The sequence below is a fragment of the Geotrypetes seraphini genome, chromosome 12, assembly GCF_902459505.1.
Source record: "Geotrypetes seraphini chromosome 12, aGeoSer1.1, whole genome shotgun sequence".
Classification (NCBI taxonomy): Eukaryota; Metazoa; Chordata; class Amphibia; order Gymnophiona; family Dermophiidae; genus Geotrypetes; species Geotrypetes seraphini.
The window spans coordinates 38,138,374-38,166,278 of NC_047095.1; the positions used below are offsets into that span (position 1 = coordinate 38,138,374).

The window sequence follows — 27,905 nt, forward strand, 5'->3', positions numbered from 1 at the left end:
TTGTCTTTTCTGCAAGCTGAAGAGTCCTAATCTATTTAGCTTTTTTTCATAAGGCAGGTCTTCTATTCCATAGATCATTTTTTTGCTGCCCTTTTCTATATCTTCTGCTATATTCTTTTTCAGAGGAGGATACCAGAATTGCACATCATATTCAAGGTGCAGTTAAACTGTAGACCTCTACAGAAATGTATAATGATATTTTCCATTTTGTCCTCTGCTTTGAATAATGCCTAATTTTCTATTTGCTTTTTTGACAGTCACTGAACACTGGGCCAAAAATTTCACCATATTGTTCACAATCTCTCTAATATCTTTTCCTTTGGTAGTGAGTGATTCCTAGCTCAAAACCCATAATTTTGTACCTGTAGTTGGGATTATTTTTCCTTTGTGCATCAGTTGTCCACATAAAATTTCATCTGCCAATAAATTCCCTGCCTTCTGCTCCGATACAATATTGTTGCAAATCCTCCTGTCATTTTAACAAGTTCTGAATAATATTACATTATCCACAAATCTGATCACCTCACTCATTACTCCTATGTTCAGATCATATTTATGAATACTGTATGTTAAAAAGCACAAGTCTCAGTGCATACCCTTCTGACATTCTACTACCATCCTTTTTCCATATTGATAGTAGACCATTTAATCATCTGTTTCTTGTCTTTTAGTCAGTTTGCCATCCATAAAAGGACAGTGCTTTCTATAGGGCAGTGTTTTTCAACCTTTTTTGGGCAAAGGCACACTTGTTTCATGAAAAAAATCACGAGGCACACCACCATTAGAAAATGTTAAAAAATTTAACTCTGTGCCTATATTGACTATATATAAAGTAATTCTCTTGAATAGGAATCAAATAAACACAAAGAAAGTATTTTATAATGCTGCCACCGCCAACAACACCGTTGGCGGCGGTGGCACTCAAGTGGCTAAAGAGCCGCAGTTTGCCGGCCTAGGGACAACACTGGAGGGTAGCCAGCTGGGCACCCCCTTGGGACGTAAACCCGGGGTGGGGCAGACCGCCCCCCACCCCCACCCTGGTATGCCACTATCTGTACCTCACTCCCTCCCTATAACCAAAAATTCTCCTTTCTTCTATTCCCCGTGTACACAACCATCTCTTTCCCTCCCTTCCTCTCTCCAAAGTCCATGCCTTCTGTGTCCAAACACTCATTCCCTCCCCCACCTCAGCATCTCTTTCCCTCCCTTCCTCTCTCCCAAGTCCATTTCTTCTGTGTCCAAAAACGCATTCCCTCCCCCACCTCAGCATCTCTTTCCCTCCCTTCCTCTCTCCCAAGTCCATTTCTTCTGTGTCCAAAAACGCATTCCCTCCCCCACCTCAGCATCTCTTTCCCTCCCTTCCTCTCTCCCAAGTCCATGCCTTCTGTGTCCAAACACCCATTCCCTCCCCCACCTCAGCATCTCTTTCCCTCCCTTCCTCTCTCCCAAGTTCATGCCTTGTGTCCAAAACGCACTCCCTCCCCCCTTTTGTGTTCCGTGTTTGCCTCCCAGCCCATCTTTGCAACTTTCTCAGCAAAACGAAGCTCAAGCCGCGAGGCTTGTCTTCTGCTTCCTGACTGCCCTGCCGCGCACAAATAGCCGAACGGAAGTATTCTCCGACGTCAGCGCTGACGTCGGAGGGCAGGCTTTGCTTAAGCCCTCCCTCCGACGTCAGCGCTGACATCGGGGAACGCTTGCGATCGGCTATATATTAGCTGCAGGGCAGGCAGGAACAGAAGACGAGCCTCGCGGCTCGAGATGTATTGAACTCCGCGGGTCCCCCGTCCAGCTCTCTCCTGTCCACGTGGGGCCCCTCTCCCTAGACTGGTGGTACTGCCCTGATGGCGGCCCTGACCGTACGGCACACCAGGCAACATCTCGCGGCACACTAGTGTGCCGCGGAACAGCGGTTGAAAAACACTGCTATAGGGTACAGATATCTGTTTTATCCCAGGACAAGCAGGCATGATATTCTCACATGTGGGTGACGTCATCTACGGAGCCCCAGCGCGGACAGCTTTTCAAGCAAACTTGATTGAAGTTTCAAGTTTGCTACACTGCACCACGCATGTGCATGCCTTCTTGCCCACTAGAGGGCGCATCCCCACCTCGTGGTCCTCAGTTCAGTTTTTTCCGCGGAGCCAGAAGCCCTGTGGAAATTGTGCTCTTCGAATTTAGCCTTCTGACACCGCGGCTGTGCGTTATTTCACGGTCGCTGTGCTTGATTTGCTTTTCTTTCTTTCTTTTCTTTTAGTTTTTGTCGAAAAAAAAAAAGTATTTTGGTTCGGCTCCGGGGGCTCCCGGTAGCCGCGGCCGCGGGACCTCGTTCGTTCCCGGCCGGGTTTTGTGTCCATGTCCCGTCCCTTGACAGGCTTTAAAAAGTGCACCCGGTGCGATCGGTTGCTCTCAATTACCAATCCTCACCGGTGGTGCTTGGTGTGTTTGGGTCCTGAGCATCCTACCGACTCCTGTGATAGGTGCTCAACTTTTCAGTCTAGAGCTCTCCGCCGACGCCGTGCCCGGATGGCGGAGCTCTTCTCTGTGGACCCCGCGGCGAGGAAGGCCTCAATGTCGGCCTCGGCTTCGGCCCCGGCCTCGACCTCGGCCTCCGGTCCCCCGACCTCGCCTCGACCCTCGACTTCCTCCAAGCCTGCTGCCTCGACCAAGCCTGCTTCGGGTAAGTCCTCTCTTCCTTCCTCGACTCCAGGGTCAGCGAAGAAGCCATCCTCGGGCTCCTCGACTGCGGGTGGGTTGTCCTCTGCCCCGCCCCGAGTTGCAAAGCCCAGTGCCCCGAGGGAATACTCGAGACCGAGGTCGCCCTCCAGGGAGCACTCCTCGGCCCCGGACCTGCCTGCCATGATGGGGGTTCCGGTCTTCCAGGACTTGCTCCGAGCGCTGATTGCCTCGGAGCTGTCCGGGGCCCTCGTGCACCTGCAGCAGGCTTCGGCCTCGACTGCTCCGGCCTCGACTGCCCCGGCGTCGGCGGCCTCGGTCTCGGTGCCTTCGACTTCGGCCCCCGGGGGTCGGCCGTCCTCGACCCTGACCTTGCCCTCGACCTCGACCTCGGTTGACCAGCCTGAGAGGAGTGTCAGGCCTCGGGACAAGGTGCGTCGGGTTCGGAGGATCTCTTCCACGTCCTCTTCCTCGAGGTCCTCCCGGGGCTCTTCGCCCTCGGGTCGGCCTCGGACGAGGCGTCGGCTGAGGAAACCTAAGCGTTCTCGCGCTTCCCCTCAGAGACGCGGTCGTTCCTCGCCGACCGGGGGTGAGACATTGCGTGTCTCGGAGCTCCACCTCGACAATCCGAGGCTCTTCCGCACCCCTGGGGGAAGGGGTTCGAGAGACTCCTCGCCGAGGCGCAGGGGAAGGACCTCGGTTCCTCATACCCCGGGGACTTCCCCCAAGGGCTCCTCGGGGCATAGGCGGTCCCCGACCCCTTCGAGGTCCCTTGGCACGGCCTCCTGGGGATCGGGGTCTGGTAGGGAGCCTCGGTATTCCCGCGAGGCCTCCCCCTCTTTCTTGGCGGCTCGGACCTCGCGTACTCCTTCCCCGCCAGCGAGGCCCTCTTCCTTTTCAAAATTTGTGCAGGATATGGCGCGGGCCTTGGACCTGGACTTGCTTGCTTGGTCTCAGTATACGAAGGAGTTTTTGGAGGAACAAGACCTGCCCACTCCCCCGAGAGAAACTCCTCGTCTGCCTCTCAATAAGGTCCTCCACCAGACCTTCCTGAGAAATTTAGACTCCCCTCTTACAGTCACAGCGGTGCCTTCTAAGATGGAGTCCAAATACCGGACCATACCGTGGAAGGGCTTCGATAAGGCACAACTGTCTCACCAGTCGTTGCTGGTGGAGTCGGCGCTGAAAAAGTCGCAGCCCGCTAAGGTTTCAGCGGCGGTCCCGCCCAGACGGGAGGGGCGGACCCTGGACAAGTTTGGTCGTCGCCTCTATTCCAACTCATTGATGGCTACCAGGGTCCTTAATTATGCCTTTACGTTCTCCTCTTATCTTCAAGGCATGGTCAAAGACTTGCCCCGTTATCAAGGGGTTATGCCGGATTCCCACAAGGAGGGTTTTGCCACGTTCATGTCCAACTTATCTCAGCTGCGTCTATACCTGTTTCACGCTGTCTACGACGCATTTGAACTGGCCTCCAGGGTTCCGTGGCGATGCGCCGGCTGGCTTGGCTACGTACCCTGGACATGGACCCGAACTTGCAGGAACGTCTGGCCAATCTACCCTGTGTTGGCTCTGAATTATTTGATGAGTCCCTGGAGGCGGCGACCAAACGTCTGTCGGAACAGGAGCGCTCTCTTGCCTCCTTGGTCCGTCCTAAACCTCGGGCCCCGCCGCAGAAGCCCTTTCGGCCTCCCCCGCGGACGATACCCCCAGAAGTCAACGCCGGCCTTCTCTAGGCCTCCGCCCCGCCGCCCACCGCAGCAGGGTAGGGGAGGCCAACAAAAACCTCAGGCGCAGGGGACGCCCAAGCCGGTGCCGTCCTTTTGACGGGATGTGCGGATGGGGGGCGGGCCCCCTCCCGCTCTCGCCGAACCCCCTTCCTATAGGGGGTCGACTCCGAACCTTTTCTGCGGCCTGGACCGGGATCACATCAGATGCTTGGGTGCTCCGGATTATCTCCGAGGGCTACTCGCTCAATTTCTTGATCACGCCGCCGGAACATCCGCCGGCTGCTTACCCATTCAGCCAAACCCAACTTCCCCTTCTTCTCGCGGAAGCGAGGGCCTTGTTGAGTCTTCGGGCGGTGGAACCTGTACCCCCGACCAACGGGGGCGGGGGTTTTACTCCCGTTACTTTTTGGTCCCAAAGAAGACAGGGGACTTATGCCCCATTTTGGACCTCCGGAAGCTCAACAAGTTCCTAGTCCGGGAGAAGTTCCGTATGTTGTCGCTTCCGGTATTGTATCCTCTTTTGGAGGAAGGGGATTGGATGTGCTCCCTAGACTTAAAGGAAGCATATACTCATGTTCCGGTGCATCCCGCCTTCCGCAAATTCTTACGGTTTCAAGTGGGGGAGTTGCACCTTCAATACCGGGTCCTCCCCTTCGGACTGGCTTCGTCCCCTCGAGTCTTCACGAAGTGTATGGTGGTGGTCACTGCAGCCCTGAGATCTCGGGGGCTACAGGTCTTTCCCTACCTGGACGATTGGCTGATCAAAGCGTCGACCAGGGAGGGGGTTATCTCAGCGACCCAACAGACTATCATCTTCCTTCAACGTCTGGGGTTCGAAGTGAACTTTCCCAAGTCTCATTTGTGCCCGACTCAATCCCTTCAGTTTATTGGAGCCGTGCTGGACACGGTTCGCCTTCGTTCGTTCCTCCCCGCTCCTCGGTTGGGGGCCCTACTTCGATTGAGTCGTCAGGTCTCGCTGATGCCTGTAGTATCGGCTCAGCGCATGATGGTTCTTCTGGGCCACATGGCATCGACGGTCCACGTTACTCCGTTCGCCCGCTTGCATCTGAGGCTTCCTCAGTGGACCTTGGTCTCGCAGTGGCGTCAGGATCGCGACCCAGTATCTCGTCCAATAACGGTGACTCCTTCTTTGAGACGCTCGCTCCGTTGGTGGACCAACTCTTCCAATCTTTCCGGGGGTTTGCTCTTTCTCGTTCCTCCGCATCGCAAGGTCCTGACCACGGACTCCTCGGAGTACGCGTGGGGGACTCATCTCGACGGTCTGCGGACTCAGGGTCTATGGTCGGCAGAGGACCGTCTTTGTCACATCAATGTGTTGGAGCTTCGGGCCATTTTTCTGGCGGCTCGAGCGTTCTGCCACTTGCTACACGATCAGGTAGTCCTCGTGCGGACGGACAACCAGGTGGCAATGTATTATGTAAACAAACAGGGCGGAACGGGCTCTTGGTCTCTGTGCCGGGAAGCCCTGCGCCTTTGGGAATGGGCGGTCTCCCAGAACATATTCCTGCGTGCGGTTTACATTCAGGGAGAGAGGAACTGTCTGGCAGACAAACTCAGTCGTCTTCTTCAGCCGCACGAGTGGTCGCTGAACTCCCGGGTTCTACGCGAGGTCTTCGACCGCTGGGGGACTCCTCAGGTGGATCTGTTTGCCTCCCCGGAGACTCACAAACTGCCCCTCTATTGTTCTCGGATGTACTCCCGGGACCGTCTCGAGGCCGATGCCTTCCTTCTCGACTGGGAGGGGAGGTTCCTTTATGCGTTCCCTCCTTTTCCTCTGATCTTGAGAACGTTAGTACATCTCAAATCGACCAGGGCCACTATGATTCTCATTGCGCCTCGTTGGCCCAGACAGCACTGGTTCTCCCTGCTCCTTCAACTCAGTGTAAGGGAACCTCTGCTTCTGCCTGTTTTTCCCTCTCTGCTGTCTCAGAGTCGGGGTTCGCTGTTACATCCCAATCTTCAGTCTTTACATCTGACCGCTTGGTTCCTTTCCCCTTGACTTCGGTTCCTGTTTCTCAGTCGGTGAGGGAGATTTTGGAAGCCTCGCGCAAGGTCTCGACTAGGCTTTGTTATTCCCAGAAGTGGACCAGATTTTCATCCTGGTGCTCCTCGAACCACCTTTTACTGTGTTTCATCATGACAAGGTGGTTCTTCGCACCCATCCTAAATTTTTACCTAAGGTTGTGTCTGATTTCCACCTCAATCAGTCCATTGTTCTTCCGGTGTTCTTCCCGAAGCCCCACTCTCATCCTGGTGAGGCGGCGCTTCACACGCTTGACTGTAAGAGGGCGTTGGCCTTTTATCTCCAACGTACCAAGTCTCATCGGAAGGTTCCTCAATTGTTTTTGTCCTTTGATCCTAATCGGTTGGGACATCCTGTTTCCAAGCGCACCTTGTCCAACTGGTTGGCTGCTTGTATTTCTTTTTGCTACGCTCAGGCTGGTCTCACGCTCCATGGTTGAGTCACGGGGCATAAGGTCCGGGCTATGGCAGCTTCTGTTGCTTTCCTCCGGTCTACTCCTGTGGAGTGTCTGGGTGTTCAGTCCATCACTTTGCAGACCCCTCCCACGTCCAACAGGGCTTGTTCTAGGCATTTTGAACTTGGATGGAAAGTTGGATGGAAATGTGGTATAAAGATGGACGATTTAGTGGCTTGGACGATCAGATCGGCAGGACGTATAGTTAGATGATTTTTTAAACGAAAAAAAAGTTGGACGTATTTTTTGAAAATGTGTCTTAAGCTGTTTTTTTACTTTGGACGACTTGCGAGATGGACGTAATTGGTCTTAGACGTCCCTTTTGATTATGCCTCTCCACGTGGTTTACATGCAGGTACTCTAAGCATTTTTCCCTGCTGTCCTGGTGGGCTCACACTACTCTCAAAAATAATTCCATTAAAGAAAATGAAAATTCTACAAGAATTCAATATACCAATCTATTTGAACCTAACACTCATTTGATGATATTAAAAGCTTTTTTGTCTGAGGAATCTGAGTATACAGTAATATCCATCATGACAACCCACACTTCTTTCAATAATACCCTGAGAACCTGCCAATAGATTTAACACATAGGAATCATTGTTTATAAATGATTTAATCCTCATAGCTGCAGATTTCAGAAAATAATCCAAAAACTTAGACAAAGATTCTAGCACTGAATCTCTAATAGATACAATCGGTCTCCCTGGAAGATGTTGAACAACTTTATGAATATGTAGTATCATACTTTATGAGTTTATCTTGTTTAGCAGACTGGATGGATCATACAGGTCGTTATCTGCTATCATCTACTATGTTACTAAGTTAATATGGGGGTCCTTTTTCTAAGGCGCGCTAACTGATTTATCACACACTAACTGATTTAGCACATGCTAATTGATTTAGCATGCTCTAAATGCTAAGGCGCTATTATATTCTATGGGTGCCTTAGCATTTAGCACGCTTTAATAAAAGAACCCTTATGTAACTTAAGGCAGAAAAAAATATATGGTATGCAAAGAAGACATTGAATTTAAAAAACTGTCTCTTTATTCAGAGCATTCTATCTGTAGTAATTGTAATTTTGGATCCTCGGTTATAATCAGATAAAATTTTTGCTGATAATTTAGCTGGCAGCATATATATCATAACAACCTCTCAACTTGGTAGACTTGCCAAATGTCTAATTCAGACTGTGTCAGTATGGCCAGCTAGAGATATTATACCTGGCCTGGCTGTACCCAGTTTAAACCACTGATCAATTCATGGGAGCAGTTCATATTTTGTAGCTCTGGCTGCATTTTGCTCCCACATATCAAACTGCATGTGCAAAAGACGGGACTTCCTCTTCTCTCATTCCTTTAAAGATTATGCTTCTACCAACCCTGGCATAACAGAAGGCTTGCTCTAGCTTCCTAAACCAAAATGAAAGAGCTTACCAATGAATCATGAGAAAGATATCATCTAATCTAATGAAATATTATTAAAATAGTCTATCCTGTGTCCAAAAGTTGCATATTATCATGCCGGTAGAGCGCTCATCAATTTGCCGATGCCCACTTGCAAAATGCCTTCTTGCCTTTTATGTGTAATATCAGCAAGTCAAACTTTTTTTTTTTTAAACTTTGTTACAAAGCTTCAATTACTCCCATTGCTGTCTAAATACTAAGTAAAACCATACAATAATGGTTTTATAAACTTGTTTCAGTCTGAGAAGGCAATGTATAGAGAAGACAGTGTATAAAAATTAAAAAGAAAAAAAGATTGATGTCATTGCATATATGTGTTACTCATACTGGTATGCAGGTTATTGTGAATATTTTTTTATACATTTCAGAGGATAATGGAACCTTAAAGTTTGAAAATTTGCAATGGTTACAGTGTTTAAAATATTCAGGAATGTAGATGATTACATTTTGATTTGGCTATCAAATAACACTTTCCTTGAAGCTTCAGTTGAGCAGATAAAGCACACCTTGCAAATAGCATTGGTAATAAAAAGCCCCTTAAAGAGCAAAATTTCTTTATATTTCAAGAGGTGTGAGTCAGAAGGGGGGAATGATTCATAACTTTAAATGGAATTCTAAGCAAATAAATATGTTTTACTGTGAATGAGAATCCATGTCTAAAGCATACTAACAAAGGACACTCTTTCTTGTAGATATAATGAATTGCTATTTATTATTGATACTTGTCAAGGAGCATCTATGTATGAACGGTTTTATTCTCCTAATATTATGGCTCTTGCCAGTAGCCAGGTTGGTGAAGACTCCCTTTCGGTAAGTGTATATAACTAAGGGCTCCTTTTACGAAGGTGTGCTACGGGTTTTACCGCACGCACCGGATCAGCCCGCGCTATAGCACTCGCTAGCCAAAAATCTACCGCCTGCTCAAAAGGAGGCGGTAGCGGCTAGCGCGCACGGCAATTTAGCGCACGCTATTCCGCGCGTTAAGGCCCTAGCGCAGCTTTCTAAAAGGAGCCCTAAGATTTAACCACTTGTGGAATATACTCTAGAATATTATCACTTTAATATGATTTTTTAATTATCTAATTTCATATGAAAAATGTATCTCAAAATCATGCTATAAGAAGAAGTAAAGAGGCAATTTTCAAAGGGGCTCTGTGAATAAAAAGGCGATGCCACACAGGGCATGTTATATGAGCAATGGGTGGGGATTTCATCTTGAATCTGTAAAGTGCATAATTAAAAATGTTCCCTACAATAACAGCTGTCACTGACTTTTCTAATGGAAACAGAAGTTTCCCTATGAAAATTGGCTTTCAGGCTTGTGAACGTACAGTACTTGTAGGCTTGCAAGTATTGTGACCTCTGAAAATTATGCCCCAAAAAACAAGTCTCAAAATATGAGTACATGTCAAAATGCATTACAATAGAAATTTCTAGTTGACATAGAGAAAATATTGATGAGCTTAGCTCTAGAGGAAACTACTGTACATGTAGATTAGTCTGCGATATATCTTATTAAATGGTTTTGAAGAGTATGGGGAAAATTTACATGTACCGTATCTCCCCATGTATAAGCTGTGGCTTATACATTTATTTTACAAACCTGTTTATTGGGTGCGGCTTGCTTAAATGGGGCGGCTTATCTAAAGGTGCAGATGCACTATTGGAAGTCTGGTAATATGACTGGCTTATCTCCAATATCTCCCATTTGATTCTCCCAATATACGAAAAAGCCACAAATAGCTTAAAAAAACTAGAAAAACTCAAACATGAGTTGTTGGGTTTTTTTCTCTTTTATTCTCATTACCTTTTCCCCCTCCCTCCTTGTTTTTTCCTTGATTGTTTTCTTTCCTTTTAATATTATAGTTCTCCCCCTTATCTCTTATATCACAATATCTACCCAAGTCTGGTTTGTTAGGTTTATTGTGTGTTTCTTTGCTACTTGGAGTTCATCACCCCTATTTTATGTTTATTTTTTATTGTACAACTCTCAGAATTTCATGATTATCAAAATTTTAACAAACTATGAACTATTTATGAAACACCTACTATTTGATAATATTGAATGTAAAAATTGTACATAAAAGTGAGTTCATAGGCTAGAACGTGATTATGTTATCTAAAAGCTGTGACCTTAAAAGCATGTTTAAATGAGGACCTTGAGAGCATGTATCTATAAACCAAATTTAGTTAATGGAAGTGAAAAGGTCTTACCATATGCTGCTTAAGACTCCCAACACAGAGTGGCTCAGAAAACAAAAATAAAAAAGCACGCGTTGGAAAAACTCCAGGGAGAGTAACCGTGTAAGGCAGCGGTTGGATGCCATGCTCTCCATTGATATTTCTTACAAATTCTTTTCACCTGATAGAACATAATAAATCATCTGGAGAGGTGAAAGGACTGATTTAGGATATTTCAATACTGCCTCCTCCAATCTTGCTGTGCAGGGCAGCAGCGATCTTTTCGATCTCAAGCCAGACCCTGTGCTGCTTCCTGAATGGCTGCCATTAGTTCTCGCGATTCAGGAAACGGCACGGGCCAGGCTTGAGATCAAAAACATCGCTTCTGCCCTGCACAGCGAGATTGGAGGAGGCAGCCGTCCAGCGAGGGAGGTATTTAAGGGGGATTTAAAAAGGTACGTTGGGGGGGATGATTTAAAAAAAAGTTCAGCTACTCCAGTAACGCCGCGGTTTATCTAATAATTTTTAAAACGTAAATTGGCATTTTCTGCAGCTATACAATGAGATGGCCTATGCATGGGGAAATATGGTAATCATCAAAAAGAGCAGGGTAGAGTCAACCACTATACTTTTCTATTTGGACACTCAATTCACTCTAATTCCAATACACAGATGTCGTTCTCCTTTCACATAAATATAACTGAGGAAACCATTTTTATTATAACAATTTTTACAGAAAAATCATCTCATATAGCAAGAGAATATGTTCCAAATGTTTACACAGTGAAGAGTAACAGAGAGAGAAACATCAGAAATCCAATTGGAAAGGGATCATGAGGCCTCTTATAGCACACAGCTATTCCAGTACCCACTTCACCAGTTCTAATCTTCTTTAATCATTTGTTTCTCCCCCTCAACCTTCCTAGACTTCTGAGTTTTGTTATAAGAACAATGGATTTTCACATTAACTATGAAATCTCGTCCCACCAGCAAAGTCACATCAAACTATAGAGATGTCAATTAAGAGTCACAACGTGTGAGACTTCACTTAACTGTCGGTTAGGACTCCAGCGCTGTTCGAATTACACTCCCGACACTAGGGCACAGTAGCCAGACATAAACAATCAAAAGTTTATTTCCAAAGCATCCAAAATGCAAAGACCCATTTTGGATGCTTTGGAAATAAACCTTTGACTGATTATGCCTGGCTGCTAGAGGTTATTTGGTCCACCTCTACTTCTCCTAGGGTCTTTGTCTTTGTGATGTTAAGAGACAATATTTATTGTATGCTTATTAATTGAAATATTTTTGGTTGAAAATGACAAATATTTTTGTGTAAACTTTTTACAATTTTTGAAATCTCATTAGATCTCAGACGCTACTGCCTGAGTTGCCGCAGCCATGGGAACAAAAGTTTTCACCGCCCGCAAAAACGTTGAAAAGCTTTGTCCCCGTGAATAAAAGCACCCCTCCTTCATTACTGGTTTTAACCGACAACTCGTCTTCCAAGTTCCGGCGATCATATTGTCTTCTCTTCATCACCGAAGTTCTGCCGTTGACTCTGCCCCCTATAATCTTCTGGGTTCCAAATCAGTCTTCTCCTGTCGCTCAAGCAGTGAGGGGACCAATCGCTACTGCCACACACGTTCTTGAAAAACCCATTTAATGTGTTGTAGTTGTGCAGCAGTAGCGATTCGGAGGACGGGTCGCTGTAGTGGAGTGGAGTGAGAGAGAAACTTCGGAGCTGGATTCTGCTGGAACTTGGAAGCGAAAGTCTAAGGTAAGGCGGGCCTCAATTGAAAAACGTCCTGCCAGCCCAGTGTTCGGGAGGAGGGGGGGTAGTGGTGGTTCTTTGCTCTGGAATCCGTTTGAGCTGATTGCAAGGGAAGCCCCAAACAGCTGAACCTGCAGCTTTGCAAAGTCTTGCTGGCTCAGCTGATTGTGGATTCCCTTGTGATCAGCTCAACTGGACTCCGGAGCAAAGAACCCCCCAATCTAAATCCAACTCTAGAGATCAGTTCCATTTTAAACCTGGTGCTGAAATAAATAGTAACAAGTAGAGATCGCTTCTGTTCCAAATCTGGATAGTATGCCCAAGGGGAGCCTAAGAGAGGAGGGCTTGGATTTATTTGGGATGTGTTCTATGTGGGGAGATGTACTTTGTGTTTGCAGTTGGGGGGTTGGGGTTATACTTGTGGGGACTTTGGTGTAGGGAGATGATTAAGTAACTGGAAGAGTCTTCATGGCAGACTGATATCATTTGAAAGAAACAGGGGCAGATTCTTCCTGTTCATTCTTATGCAATACTTGCATGTTATATGGCTTATTGGCTTTCATCACTTCTCTGTAGGATCTTCAATGGTTTGGGAAATAGTGTGTGTGTGTAATAAAACATTCTCATTGGATAGGAAACATTGTGTTGGACCACCGATGCAGGTAGATTTGCCAAAATGTGACTCGTTTTGGGTTCTGTTCTAATTTGATGTATATGTTGGACCAGGCGGGGGACAGTGGTCACGGGGATGGGATGGGGACGGTGGTCGCGGGGATGGGGCAGTGACGGGGACAAATTTTTTTCCTCGTGTCATTCTCTAATTTACACCAAAATTGCCATCAAGGACTTAGGACCAGGCCACCGATATCCACAAGTGCTGAAATCTTGCAGGGCCTTAGATTTAATGTCTTCCACACCAGTATCAATCTCTAGAGCACTGACCAAGATACAGAAGGTCATTGGTATCTAGATGTTTTCTCCTGAGGCTGACTTCCTCTGAAATGTAGAGACCTAATCAGACCCAGAGCCAGACTACTTCAGTAAAGTTCTTCTCTGGGTCACATCATACTACTCTTTGGGAAAGGACTTCCAATACAACAGTAGTTTGGCCAGACAGTCCTTCATGTTATTTTTGAGGATTAGAATCCAACTCCATCTCAAATACGCCTACTTTTACCTGCTGTCTTCCCCTCAAATAATATTCCAAGATCTAACAATTGAAAAGGCTAGTTGCTATCCAAAATGTATTTGTTTGCCTGTTGCCATGAGTTTCTTGTCCAAATTCCCCCTTTATATTCAAGGCAGCTTTTAACTAGGTGTGTGTGTGGGGGGGGGGGGGGCATCTATGAGAACTGTTATCCTTCTTGCCCTCAGAGAAAACAAAGTTACTTAACCTTTAGCAGATGTTCTCCACGGACAGCAGGATTCAAATTCTCACATCCCCATTCACATACCCCCCAATCAAAGAAGTAAAATGGAAAAACTATACGATGGCCTACTAGCCACTCAAGCAGCAAAACTAGATAACCAAATCTCCAACCTATTGATAACAAGATAACCTCAGACTACAAGATATTCAGAAAGGAAATAAAAACTATACTCTTCAAGAAATCCCTGAATAAGGCTTAATACCACGAATACCTTCCTTCTTACCATCCTCTCCCTAACTCCTGATCCTACCTAATCCACTCTTGGAAATGATCTCTAATCTAACTTTGTAACCCTCCTTCCATAACTCTTTTTGTAATCTGCTTTGAACCGAAAGGCAATGGCGGAATAGAAATCTATAATGTAATGTAATACTTGTCCACTTTTCCTAAGTGTTGTCTTTTGCTGTACTATAAGCTTTATTAAAGAGTGAGATAAATCCTCCTGTATGATAGTGATAAGCAAGAATTTGTGTGCATGCATGGTAGGGCTTTTCTTTTTTAAAAAAAATTCTTTATTCATTTTAAAACTTACATCAAGTGCACAGTAAGTATCAAACAATTATAATACAACATCACTTGAAAAATCTTCAATATCATATACCAAGAAAGATTTAACCCCCACCCCCTCCCAGATTCATATATAACTGAGATATACTACCTAAAAATAATATATTATGGCATTCATATATATATTCTTAATGAAAAAACCAACCCCCCCACCCCAAATCCACATGTGTATTAAAATTGGGAAAAGTGTAACTTATTCATTACTATAATTTAATAATGGTTCCCACACATCCTTAAATTTATTATAATAACCTTTTTGAACTGCCAACGCTCTTTCCATTTTATACACATGACAAACAGAATTCCACCAAAAACAATAATTCAGTCTACTACAGTCCTTCGAATTATAAGTTATTTGTTGGATGGCAACTCCTGTAGGGCTTTTCAAAAACTTCTAGGTAAATTTGAGCTGGGGAAACTTTTCTGTGTTTTGTACATTGGATGTCGCCTCTCTGTGAGAATTTGTATCCTGCTGCTCATGTAGAGCACCTGCCACAGGTTAAGCAAATTGGTTTTTTTAGTACATGTTGAATAAATGGCACATATAATTTAAGGTAGTCAAAACATTACAATCTGAACAAAGCACATACTGAACTTTGAAACAGAATTGTTAATTTAATGGTACTGGAATCCTGTGATTAGAAGTAGCAGTAGCAAATTAGAGTGCAGACACAGTTTATTTGTTCTGTTAGTCAAGCAGTCAAAATATAGTCTTATATGCAGCATATATAATAAATCCAGCATAATAAATATCTACATTGAGCTTAAGGTACTCAAGATATTATTACTTGCTGAACTATATACTCAAGGTACTCAAGAATATTATTACATGCTGAACTATGAAATATACCATACTTATTTTAAACAGCACAGAAGTCCTGTGATTAGATGTAGCAGCAGCAATAATAGCAGCTCAGAGTACTGACAACTGACATAAATCCAAAAGTTAGTACAGTATATAGACTAAATCCAATAACCACAGCTTGAGTAATAAATATCCAATTCAGCTGAGTTTCGGTAGAGCAGTATCTGCATCAGGGAAAGTACCTACAAACAAAATAGCAGCATTTTAAAAATAGTAGCATAGGTTCTGATCCTTAACTGTACCTTAATGAATGTTCTTCTTTAGTCCTTTTTTCTTTAGATATACATTTGATTATGATACTTGCATGTCATGGTCACCTGAGTTAGAGGCCGATTGGAACAGATGTTTTTAGTTTTGAATCCTTGGCTGGAATCTGTGGCTCGGTTATGGCTAGAACCAGAACTGAAAGTGAAAACATGGCCCTGGCTCCTCTCCCCCCCCCCCCCCGAGAGAAAACCCGACCATCAGCTCTACCTACTTTCCCCTTCCTCATACCTGTTCTTATAGGCTTACCTTTTAAAGGCCCTTGTGGTCTAGTGGCTTTTTATGGGTGGTCTAGGGGCTTTTTTGTGTATAAATCCATTGGAAGCATTTCTCCTGAGTTATGTTTGGTTTGGATAGACTGAAGTGCTCTTGTACATTTACAGTATAAACTAGGATTGTTTTCCTTTGATATTGTAGTACTTTTTCTTGGCCAGTTTTTATATGTGCTTTTTATTTTTCAGCACCAACCTGATCTTGGAATTGGTGTGCATCTTATGGATAGATACACATTTTATGTACTGGAATTTTTAGAAGAAATTTATCCCTCTAGCCAGACCAATATGAATGATCTGGTAAGTAATATTTTTTCAAATGAAGAAAGCATTTCCTGGAATGGATTTTGAAATATTTAGAAAAGGAATGTTTTTAACTGAATTATACAAGTGTTAGTGTGTGCTATGATTTGCCAACTAATGTTTCAAATTAGATTTCTAGTGTTTAATAGTTATCATAAAGAAACAGGGTACATCTACACCTGAAGTATATAAGCCAAGTATTAGTTTGTCATCCCTTCTTTTTTTTTTTTTAATTCTTTATTCATTTTCAAATTTACAATAAGTGTAACAATATATCCAAACAAATTAACAATAAATATAACACCTAATAATCATCAATGGTACAAATAATATAGTAAAAATGAATTCTGCTAAATGACAACTAATGTTTTGCTTAACTTCTTGCTTTTCCCTAGGTTTAAGTTTATAAAAGGGTGCCTCTGTGAAAAGTACAAAATAGCACAATCAAAAAGCACTTGCAACAATATAAAAATAAAAGTAACATTAATTATTCATAAAGGAGAGATAATACTTCATTGCATTGTTCATGCATGGGTCTGCATGTTAAAATGCACTTCCTTTGGCAATTCTGGAACTAGTGGTATGGTACTGTAGTTCTGGTTATCCTCTGAAGGTTCCTGTTGATTAGTATTTGGAATGCAGTAGAAAGAGTGAAAGGTCTTGCATAAGCTTCCTCAGCAATTATTATCCTAGCTCATACTAAGGGAAACAACTTTTCATTCTTTTTAACGCTTTTTGCTTACTATTTTGTACATACATTCAAAGGATTTCAGAACACTAAGGGCACTTTTTACAAAGGTACGCTAGCGTTTTTAGCACACACACAGGATTAGCATGCGCTATAGTGCGCGCTACCCGAAAAACTACCGCCTGCTCAAGAGGAGGCGGTAGCGACTAGCTCACGCGGCATTTTAGCACGCGCTATTCCGAGCGTTAAGGCCCACACGTACCTATGTAAAAAGAGCCCTAAACCTCTAAATCTGGTTTAAAAAGTTTTGTTTTAATGTTCAGATTTGTCTAAGAACAAATCACCATTCTAAACAGGCTTGGAAAGTTTAGCTCCCTTTTTTCAATCTTGTTGCAAGAGAAATTACAAGTTGAGTATTTGCCATGCAACTATGGTGATTCTGCAGAAGTGATGAAGTTACGGCTCAGGTTAGGACATCCTGAGTGCAGGCATAAAAGAGTTAAGACGAGACGTTTTAAGAAGTACTGAATATTCCATCGATTTCATCTAAAGGCCAGCTGTTCAACTCTGCTGCCCCTCTAACTGTGGAGGCAGCTTAGACTTACTTTTGGATGACATGCTGCAGATTTTCTTACCAAACAGCCCACACAGATATATTTTGTGCTAGCAAATGAATTAGTAGAAATCAGATGTTCCTGGAAGAACTAATCCTATTCCAGTAAGTGTCTATATTTATTGCATAGTCTGATATATTCAGTGAATAATGAAATTAATTTTTGAATATTTATTGGTACAAGAGAAATGTTGCTTTGCTTCTGTTTTTATTTTTAAAACTTGCACATTTTGGCATTGTAGCTGAAATGATAAGAATCGTGTTTTGCAGCCTTAAATAAGGGCTTAAGTGCGGTGTAATGCAAAATATTTGATTTGTACCAAAATTAGTTTTGTCAAGGATTATAAAGTGAAGTAAGAAAGTCAGTCATATAAAACTATAAAGTTCAGCTGTTTGTCACTGTGTCTGTAACAGACTTCATCCTACTGGGAAGATTTTCCGGGAGACTGGTTACATAATTTCATCTAGATGAACAATGTGCAGCTAAGTGGAACTGAGCTGGCAAGGGCCTTGAGATAAGAAATTGACAACATATCACTCTTCTATTAATGCTGTAGTTGTCATGATCGTTTCCTTTTCAAAACATAGGTTTTCAGTTTTTCCCCAATGTATACCAGTGTTTCTCAATTTCTTCAAGCCAAGTACCCTCTAAGCCTAACAAATGCCAACCAGGTACCCCCACCCAAGCTTTGCCCCTGACTCCCATAATACTATTGTAACGCAATTTCTTCCATCCATTTTTCATAAACACACTATATAATCTTATTAATACATAATGGTAACCACAAAATTAAAAAAACACAAAGCACACTGTACGCAGAGAAAATGTTAATTATCATTTATATTCGGGGTATTTTTCAAAGAGGTCAAGGGAGATGACTTTGAAATATGCAATGTCACCTCAAATATAGAGCAAAATATAGACAGCAGATATAAATTCACAAAACTGACACATTTTGATCACTAAATTGAAAATAAAATTATTTTCCCTACCTTTGGTAATTTCATGAGTCTCTGGTTGCATTTCCTTCTGACTGTACCTCCAATATTACTTTCTTTCTGTCTCCTGCATGCTTCCTCTCCTCTAGACTCCATTCCCTTCCCCAACCAACATCTATTTCTCTCTGTCCCTCCATGAGTCCAACTTTTCTTCTTCTCTCCTCCACCCCTATTGGCAATATGTCTCCCCCTTTCTCTCACTGTCCATCTGTCTTGAGAGATTTAGGCATCTCTCCCACCTCCTCTACTGCCACATCCAACATTTCTCCCTCTGTCATTCCCCAGAGCATGTGCAGCATTTTTCACCACTGCCCACCAGTCCCATGCCCATTTCTCCTTCTATCACCCCTCTCCAGCACCATGCCACATCTCTCCCTCCATCACTATGTTCAACTCCCTCCATCACTATCTCCACCTTGCATCCCCTTCAATCTGTCCCTCTGTTCCCTCTCCACCACCATATCCAGCATTTCTCCCTCTCATCCTTCTATTCCCCATGCATCTTGTACCTCACTCCTCTCTCTATGCCCAATTTTCCTTTCTTCCTTTCCCCATGTGCACCATCTCTCACTCACACACTCATGCCCATCAATTCTCCCTTTCTATTTCCTCCCTCCTATGTCCCAAGTTAGTGCCCCCATGTGTTGAGTTTGTGTCCCACCCCTCCTCCCTGAAGCCGACCCGTCCACAGAAGCCACAGAAGCTGCTGGGGATCTCTGCCTGCCCCCCCCTGCTGAAGCCGAAGCCACCGTCAGGGATGCCTTCCTATCTACGCGCATGCTGTACCACCCTCGAAGCCGACCCTGCTACCAAGCCGGAGCTGACACATTCCATCCCCAACACAGCAGCAACTATGCGCAGGGACAAGCCATGACAGAGCATGCAATGACTGACATGCTGCACGCAGCTGGCTCACAAACCTTCCCCCTGACATCGGAAAGAAGGTTCTGGGCCAGTTTTGTAAAAGGGGGGTTTATGAGCTGACGGAAACAAAAGCAAACAGAGTGAAGAGTGGTATATGGCACATGTTCTGTATCTCAAAAACTAGAGCTGATAAGAGAAAACTTGTGCCATATTTTTGAATCAACAGGTCAAATATATCCAGATGTTATATAACAAAAGTAGAAAAAACCTGATGGTTACCTATCAATTAAATATAATATATAGAACCACTATAATAAACCAAAATGACCATGGAGATAATTTCTTTTTTTCTCTATTTATAGACTGGAACAAGCCTCAGAATATTGAATGTTAAATTTTCACCCATTCAGGGTTCTTTCAAAGAGAAAGACACTTCTTTTCTCTTACTCACATTCATATCACTGGCATTAGTAAAGAAATAAAAATATATTTAGGGGTCCTTTTATCAAGCCGCGCTAGCGGGGTTAGCGCATCAGACATTTCATCATGCGCTAACCCCCGCTGCAAGCAAAAAAACTAATGCTTGGTCAATGGAGGCGTTAGCGACTAGCGCGGCAGGTGGTTTAACGCGTTAAACCCCTACCGCGCCTTGATAAAAGAACCCCTTAATAGTGGAAAGATGGTAGGGAGGATGGGTTCAAGCCAGTGATGTGAATGTGAGTAAGAGAAAAGAAGTGTCTTTCTATTTGAAAGAACCCTGAATGGTTGAAAATTTAACATTCAATATTCTGAGGCTTGTTCCCGTCTATAAATAGAGAAAAAAAGCAAATATATCCAGAAACAGGTCTAACATTTTAGGCACCAAAATGATTGTTGGCCATTGTAATCGAATGAAGATAAAATAACTGCCTGGACTAAAATTGTCAAATGCTCGGTGAAAAAATAATATGTTGATGCGAGGAAGAGTAGCCTCATGGTTAGCAAAGTTAAATAAGAAGCGGGGAAAGCTGGGATCAAAAGAGAATGACACAGGGATATATTTGTCCCTGCCCTACCCCCCAAGATCCATCTCCACCCCCTCCCATCCACATGAGCTCTGTCCGTGCCCCATCTCTGCAAACTCTGTCCTCATCTGCACAAGCCTCAAACGCTCACAGGACAGGACTGGGTTGGAGATAGGTCCTGCGGGGATGGGAACAAATTTGTCTTCATGTAAATCTCTGATCCCATTAAAGCTCCTTGTGATTTTGGGCAAGCCACTTTGCCTCAGGTACAAACTTTGGCCACCTGGATTGGCCACCCTGAGATCGGGCTACTGAGCTTGATGGACTATTGGTCTAACCCAGTATGGCAATTTTTATATCCTTAAATTATAAGTCTAGTGGGGATAGGGTAATATCTACTGTATGGGACTGAAACTGGTCTTGAACTACTAAGAAAGGTATGAGCCAAAATAGTTCATCAGACTCTGCATCTAATTGTAGTCAGTCAAGATATCTTGGGAAGATGTTTGAGTTAACTTAGCATTTATTTTTACTTAATGTAGAGGAGTAGCTTAGTGGTTGGAGCAGCAGTTGAGAACCAGGGAAGCCAGGGTTCTAATCCTACTTCTCCCACTTAATGTTTGAGACCTCAGGCAAGTCACCTCACTCTCCACTGGATCAGGATTTAGCTCACACCTTTGTCAGTGATTCAAGGTAAATTACATTCAGGTTCAGTAGGTATTTTCATGTCCCCAGGAGATTTACAATATAAGTTTGTACCTGGAACAATGGAGGGTAAAGTAACTTGCACAAGCAGTATCAGTGGGATCTGAACCAGCCTTTCCTTGATATCAGTTTGCTGATTCTAACCACTAGGTTAGTCCACCAGGCTCCTTCTCAGGTAGAACTTGGTTTGTAATTCTACTTGGGACAGGGATGTAACTTGTGTGCCTAACTGGTACCTTGCCTTCATTTTAGGATTTGAAAAGATAAGTAATTCTCAAATCCAAATCCATATTTATCTGGCGGTGAAAAGTCTTTACCACAGATTTTCATTGAAACTTCCTCAGGTTCTTCACTGACACCTCTGCAAGTTTTCACTGTAATGCAAGGACTCCTCAAAATGGCCAAGCACTGTTGAACTCACTGAGTTATGTTGGCAATTATCTGAGGCTTCCATTCAGTTAATCTTTACTTCTGTAATCTTAGTGTTAATCAGTCAGATTCTGCAGTTTTTTTAACAACTTTCTTTAATAACTTGAAGTAAAGAATAAACACTCACAATTTGATGATTTCAAGGCAGTCCAACTTTGTTTACAGAATCTTCTCACTCAACCAGCACATCCTATCCAAGGGGGAACTGGGAGTGTGTCCACACACCTTGTTGAGAATAACACTGTGTTCCAGATACTGAACCTAAGCTGTATTAGGCCATCAGAAATAAAGGGTGAAAACCTGGTGAGAGGACAATGTTAGACCCAAGTTTTCATGCAGCCATGTGGTCTCACAAAGTGGATACTATTCTCTCCCAGAAGTTAAAGAAGGGTGGGCTAAAGCTCTCTGGTTGCAGCCTGGCTCTCTGGGAGAAGCAAAGCATTTTGGGGATTTGAGTCGACAGAACACATACTGATTACCCATCTTAGAATAAACATTCATATACTTGTTTTATACAAGAAACTGAGAAACTGCCCCCATGAAATGGGGGCAGGGCAGAACAGGCTGTATATGCTTTTGATGTGTATTAAGTTTCATATTCATTTTAAAAACCTTGTTTATCATAATTTGCTTAGAATTGCAAACAATGGAATAATAAAATAAATAGGAAAATAATTTCTTGTTGTTATAAAGGCTGTATTGTAATGCAGAGTTTGGATAGGTTAGGCACGTGATCAGAAAGAGAAAGTTTCTGATTTCTGTCATGAAGCCGAGAAAGACTTGAAAAGGCATTACACTTACATGTGGTAATGTCTTGTGTTTGTGATTAAATGATTCATGACTTTTCTCTGAAATCAAAGCTACACTTTGCAAAGGTTACGTCTGAGTACTTCTTCCCAAGAGAACTGAATCCAGTTGCTGATCCAAATTGCTTGTTAAAACCTACACATTATGCATAATGGCTCAAAATTGTCAGATAGTGATTTCTTTTATATTAATACCCCACAGGATCTGATATACATGGTTGGAAGCATTAGCTTTTCCCAAGTAGTAGCAAAAGTGATAGATATGATAATGTAGCATTTGGCGATGTTATAGCTTATTTGAACTGCAGCTGGCCTAAAACTTTGCAGTATTCATTATGAAAGAGATCCTGCTGAAGGAAACAATAAAGCCTCATGCATTTTGCTTATTTCAGCAATGATTTTTGTGTTTATTTTCTAGAAACTGTCAAGAACCTAGATTCAAACAGCTTGCGTCAAATAATATTTACTTAAAGATTAACAATATTCATCTATTTATTGTTTTGATCTGTTTCAGCACTTTGTTAGGTAATCAAAAGAAATAAAACGGAACAAAAATGAAAATAAGATGATAACCTTTTTTATTGGACTAATGTAGGATATTTTTTGATTAGCTTTCAAAGGCAATATGACTTCTTCAGATTAGAAAAATTCACCTGACACTGATTGCATTATATATTTGCTACATTTTGTTTGTAAGAGACCTAAAGTATAGGTATTTGTTTGAGTTGGCTGACTGGCTGAATTAACTGATTGCTGTTTTAATAGTCTATTCTGGTGGACCCAGAGAGTGGTAGAAAACTGGAACGCTCTTCCGGAGTCTGTCGTAGGAGAAAACACCCTCCAGGGATTCAAGACAAAGTTAGACAAGTTCCTGCTGAACAAGAGCATACGCTGATAGGGCTAGTCTCAGTTAGGGCGTTGATCTTTGACCAGAGGGCCGCCGCAAGAGCGGACTGCTGGGCATGATGGACCACTGGTCTGACCCAGCAGTGGCAATTCTTATGTTCTTAAAGCTTTTAATTGTTCATGGATTTAAACTAATGTGCAGTGGTAATGGTCCTAGTTACTTGTAGGGTCCTTTCACTAAGGTACGCTAACAATTGACATATGTTAAATGCTACACTGCTCATTGTATACCTATGGGCAGCATGGCACTTAACGCACAATAATTCACTAACATGTATTAAATATGTTATTGCACCTTAGTAAAAGGTCCCCTGTGGGATATGATGTGTATAACACAAATGGCATGATGGTTTGGATAGGCTGGAGTGAGCTTCAACAGCAACTCCAGTGGTTGGAACCCAACGTATTGAGCTTTGACAGTAACTCCAGTAGTTCTGGGTGGATGCCAACTGTCTTGCACTCAGTAATAACAAAGTAAAAAGATGATTCAATTTAAGCTTGAATTTATAATGAGCGTAACTGTTGGGCAAGTATTACCTGCCGTCATCTACTATGTTACTATGTACTGTATTTACTATGTTTCTGAATGTGCCAACTCTTAAGTGCTAATCCCCGTTCATGAATGATTGCATATAGGTTTCCAAAGAAAGGCTGTGTAAATTAGTGACAAGCAAACTCTTTGTAAGGAAACATGAGCTGGTAGAAGTCTAATGTAGTTTGGTGTGTTTCTTTTGTGTTACTACTGCAGAAAGCAGAATTACATTTCTTCACTTTGCATTTTTTTTTTTTAAACTAGTACCTGTTTAGCACTTTGACATGTGAGGGTTATATGTACCTGCATCATCAGTTGTAAGTTTTATTTTATGCATACAAGAGAGAGCATGGGACAGAAGATTCCATGCATCTCTGAAAATACAAAATATCCTTGTTTATATACTTTCCAAACAAAGATACATCTGTAGCTTGTAGTGTTTTTAATTTTGTTTATAAAGTAATATAATCTAGTTTGCTTTGATCCTCAAGCAGGAGAAGAACCATACTCCTTTTACACACATCTTGACAGTGCACTAACCACAACTTCCTGTATACACAAGCAACATTAATAGGCCTGATTCTGATTATTTTCTTTTCTTTTCATGCATTCTCATTTAACCCTTGCTTTATCTATTGACTCTAGACCAAATAATTATCTTCCCTTGGTCAAGGATTCTTATCTAAAGAATTGCTGGTCAACATTTACATTGTTTATTTATCATACCAGGTCCCTTACTTTCATGAAACATCTTGTACTACTATTGCTTAAGTGGACATTCGAATAGTTAAGCTTCCCATCCTGTCATAAACTTACTGCTCCTAAGGTAACAAGTAAATAAACTTTTCATTTGTCAAAAGCTCTTGTCTCATGTTCTCCTAATACAGTGCATATTGGTTTCTCCAAACATGCTTATAAGTAGAGGTGTTTTAAGTCTGGGTGGCCATGTTAAAATCTGTCATGTTTTCAAGTACATTCCCTAATCCAGAAACTTTCTTTGAATTTGGACAAGGAAAGTGGTTGGGTTTTATGCAGCAAAAATGGCCTAACACAAAATGTGTTAAAGCGTTTGGCATTAATTTTTCTACCTGCACATGATAACATTAGTACACACAAAATGAAAAACATTGACTTAATGTAGGAGTTCTTACCACTTCCTAAACTTATCTACCTTTAATTCTTATGAACACAGTCTTCTGAAAATCATTTAAGGTCTACTTATCAGTTCCTGTCTGTTTGTCTTCTGTGGTCCTATTCCTGGTCCTTTATTTGTGAACGTGGAATAGAAATATTTATTAAACAATTCTGTTTTAACCTTATATCCGCTTCTATGTATACCTCTCCTTGAATCTAACAATTCTATTTTTTCAACACTTTCTACTATCATTAACATATATATAAAAAAAAGTCTTGTCCCCCCTCATTTTACTGTACTGGCTTTTTTTTTGTTTTTTTTTCTTCCATTTGCATCTTGTTTTCCTGACTACCTTACCAGCTTCTCTTAGCTTTTCCAAATAGTCTTGCATGTCTTTCTCTTGTGATTTCTTGTAATTTATGAAGGCTACCATTTTTATCCCTACATTTTTCAGCACTTTTTTTGAGAACCAAAGGCAACCTCCTTTTCCTCTTAATTTTATTTAGTTATTTTTTTTTTTTAATCATTTTTATTAATTTTTAAAATGTACAAAAGCAAGCAATGCAAACATACCTACAAAAATGAACAAGACAACCGAAACAGTCGGGTCATTTGCGTCTTCCTTCACGAAGACCTACAGAAACCAACCCCACCATACCCACCAGAATCCCCCACCCCCTTCCCACACACTCCAGTGTCAAAAGTTCAGTAAAGAATTACGAGCTCTTGGGGACAATCCCTCCCAAACGGGAGCCCATATCCTCCTAAATTTCCTCCAGGGCCCAGGACCCCCCCCCTCCAAACAGCCAATATTCAAATTTTAACAAAGTAAACAATTCATTTCTCCACATAGTTAAGGTAGGCACTTCAGCTTGGCGCCACAACAAAAGGATGCACTTCCAGGCCAACAAGGAGACCTTCTGCAATAAGCCCAAAGGAGCTCCCTGAGAAAAAAGCAGAATGTCTGCCCGCAAGGGAATCCGCTTGTGCAGAGCAGACTGCAAATACAGTGCAACAAAAGACCAAAAGGCTTGGATACGATCACAGGACCAGAACATATGAAGCAAGATTACAGGGGTAGACTGGCACCGAGGACACCGCGCATGAGGAGCGTATCCAGAAACATAAGCCCAGAATGGAGAGACATGTAGCTGCAAAAGAAACTTTGAAGTACTGCTCCTGCAGGACCACAGAACGGGTCAGTCGGGGAAGATGTTTCATCAGAAGACGAATCCCCTGGCCCGTAATATGTTCAGATTTGGTAACAAAACCTTTGCATTTAGTATCATTTAGCATGTTTTTTATTATTTTTCATACCTTGAGTGAAAGCTAGCAGCTTAATTGACAGCTGCAGCTTTGTGAGTGCGCGGTCGTCCAATTCCCATGCTCAGAAGACAACCAAATTAGCCTCCGCAATCCGCTCCGGCAGCCCAACCAACCGGAGATTATTTCTACGGGCTCGATTCTCCAGATCATCAACTTTCTCCGTGAGCTGGGCGAGCTGTTTAGCCATGTGAGCCGAGCCCGATTCCTAGTTTTTTTTTAACAGAAAGGTTTGTTGCCTTTAAAATTGCTTTTAGTTTTGCCCACTGTTTTTTTCCTTCTCCCTGCTGTTCCCTTTCAGCTAACAGCTCCTTGAAGTAGTCTTCCAACTTGACAGTTAATTTTTTAAATCTAAAATCCTCTCAATGTGTGTCTTAATATGAATCACATTATCCGTTGATCACTTGATACTGCTGTATGTGATCACCCACTATAACATCAAAATCACTCCTTCCATTCATAAGCATTAGGTCTAACATGGCCCCATCTTGCATGCGTTCCATTACCAATTAATTACTTATTTAAAACTGACACTGTAGATCTAAGCAGTGTACAGGCTAGACTGTGTGCTGTGGAAGATGTTCCATCTCTTCTTTGATAGGTGGAAATCTCTGCTAAGCAGCCTTTGAAAAATAATCTCTCATGTTCTAGGACAGTGTTTTTCAACCTTTTTTGGGCAAAGGCACACTTGTTTCATGAAAAAAATCACGAGGCACACCACCATAAGAAAATGTTAAAAAATTTAACTCTGTGCCTATATTGACTATATATAAAGTAATTCACTTGAGTGCCACCGCCGCCATCGGGAACATGCCGACGCCAAGTTCTCCCTGCTTCTCTTCCCCGTGGGGCCGACCAACTCTCGCCACCCGTCATCAATTCTAACGTCGGAGAGGACGTTCTAGGCCAGCCAGGCAGCGATTGGCTGGCCCAGAACGTCCTCTCCGACGTCAGAATTGACGTGAGTGGCGAGAGTTGGCTGGCCCCACAGGGAAAAATAGGGAGAACTTGGCGCCGGCCTGTTCCCGATGGCGGCGGTGGCACTCAAGTGGCTAAAGAGCCGCAGTTTGCCGGCCTAGAAACAACACTGGAGGGTGGCCAGCTGTCCCTTGGGACGTAAACCCGGGGTGGGGCAGACCGCCCCCCCCACCCTGGTATGCCACTATCTGTACCTCACTCCCTCCCTATGACCAAAAATTCTCCTTTCTTCTATTCCCCGTGTACACAACCATCTCTTTCCCTCCCTTCCTCTCTCCAAAGTCCATGCCTTCTGTGTCCAAACACTCATTCCCTCCCCCACCTCAGCATCTCTTTCCCTCCCTTCCTCTCTCCCAAGTCCATTTCTTCTGTGTCCAAAAACGCATTCCCTCCCCCACCTCAGCATCTCTTTCCCTCCCTTCCTCTCTCCCAAGTCCATGCCTTCTGTGTCCAAAAACCCATTCCCTCCCCCACCTCAGCATCTCTTTCCCTCCCTTCCTCTCTCCCAAGTTCATGCCTTGTGTCCAAAACGCACTCCCTCCCCCCTTTTGTGTTCCGTGTTTGCCTCCCAGCCCATCTTTGCAACTTTCTCAGCAAAACGAAGCTCAAGCCGCGAGGCTTGTCTTCTGCTTCCTGCCTGCCCTGCCGCGCACAAATAGCCGAACGGAAGTATTCTCCGACGTCAGTGCTGACGTCGGAGGGCAGGCTTTGCTTAAGCCCTCCCTCCGACGTCAGCGCTGACATCGGGGAACGCTTGCGATCGGCTATATGTTAGCTGCAAGGCAGGCAGGAACAGAAGACGAGCCTCGCGGCTCGAGATGTATTGAACTCCGCGGGTCCCCCGTCCAGCTCTCTCCTGTCCACGTGGGGCGGACCGTCCCTCTCCCTAGACTG

At 43.4% G+C, this 27,905-nt stretch overlaps 1 protein-coding gene across 3 annotated transcripts in view; it reads left to right on the plus strand.

The window, feature by feature from the left end:
- The window catches only part of PIGK (phosphatidylinositol glycan anchor biosynthesis class K), a 248,631-nt gene that overhangs the window by 29,446 nt on the left and 191,280 nt on the right, over nt 1–27,905 (plus strand). For all 3 annotated transcript variants that reach the window (XM_033916805.1, XM_033916807.1, XM_033916806.1), the window contains exons 7-8: nt 9,066–9,183; nt 15,916–16,026. In XM_033916805.1, the coding sequence (XP_033772696.1) occupies nt 9,066–9,183; nt 15,916–16,026 (229 nt within the window). The remainder of the gene's footprint in view (nt 1–9,065; nt 9,184–15,915; nt 16,027–27,905) is intronic.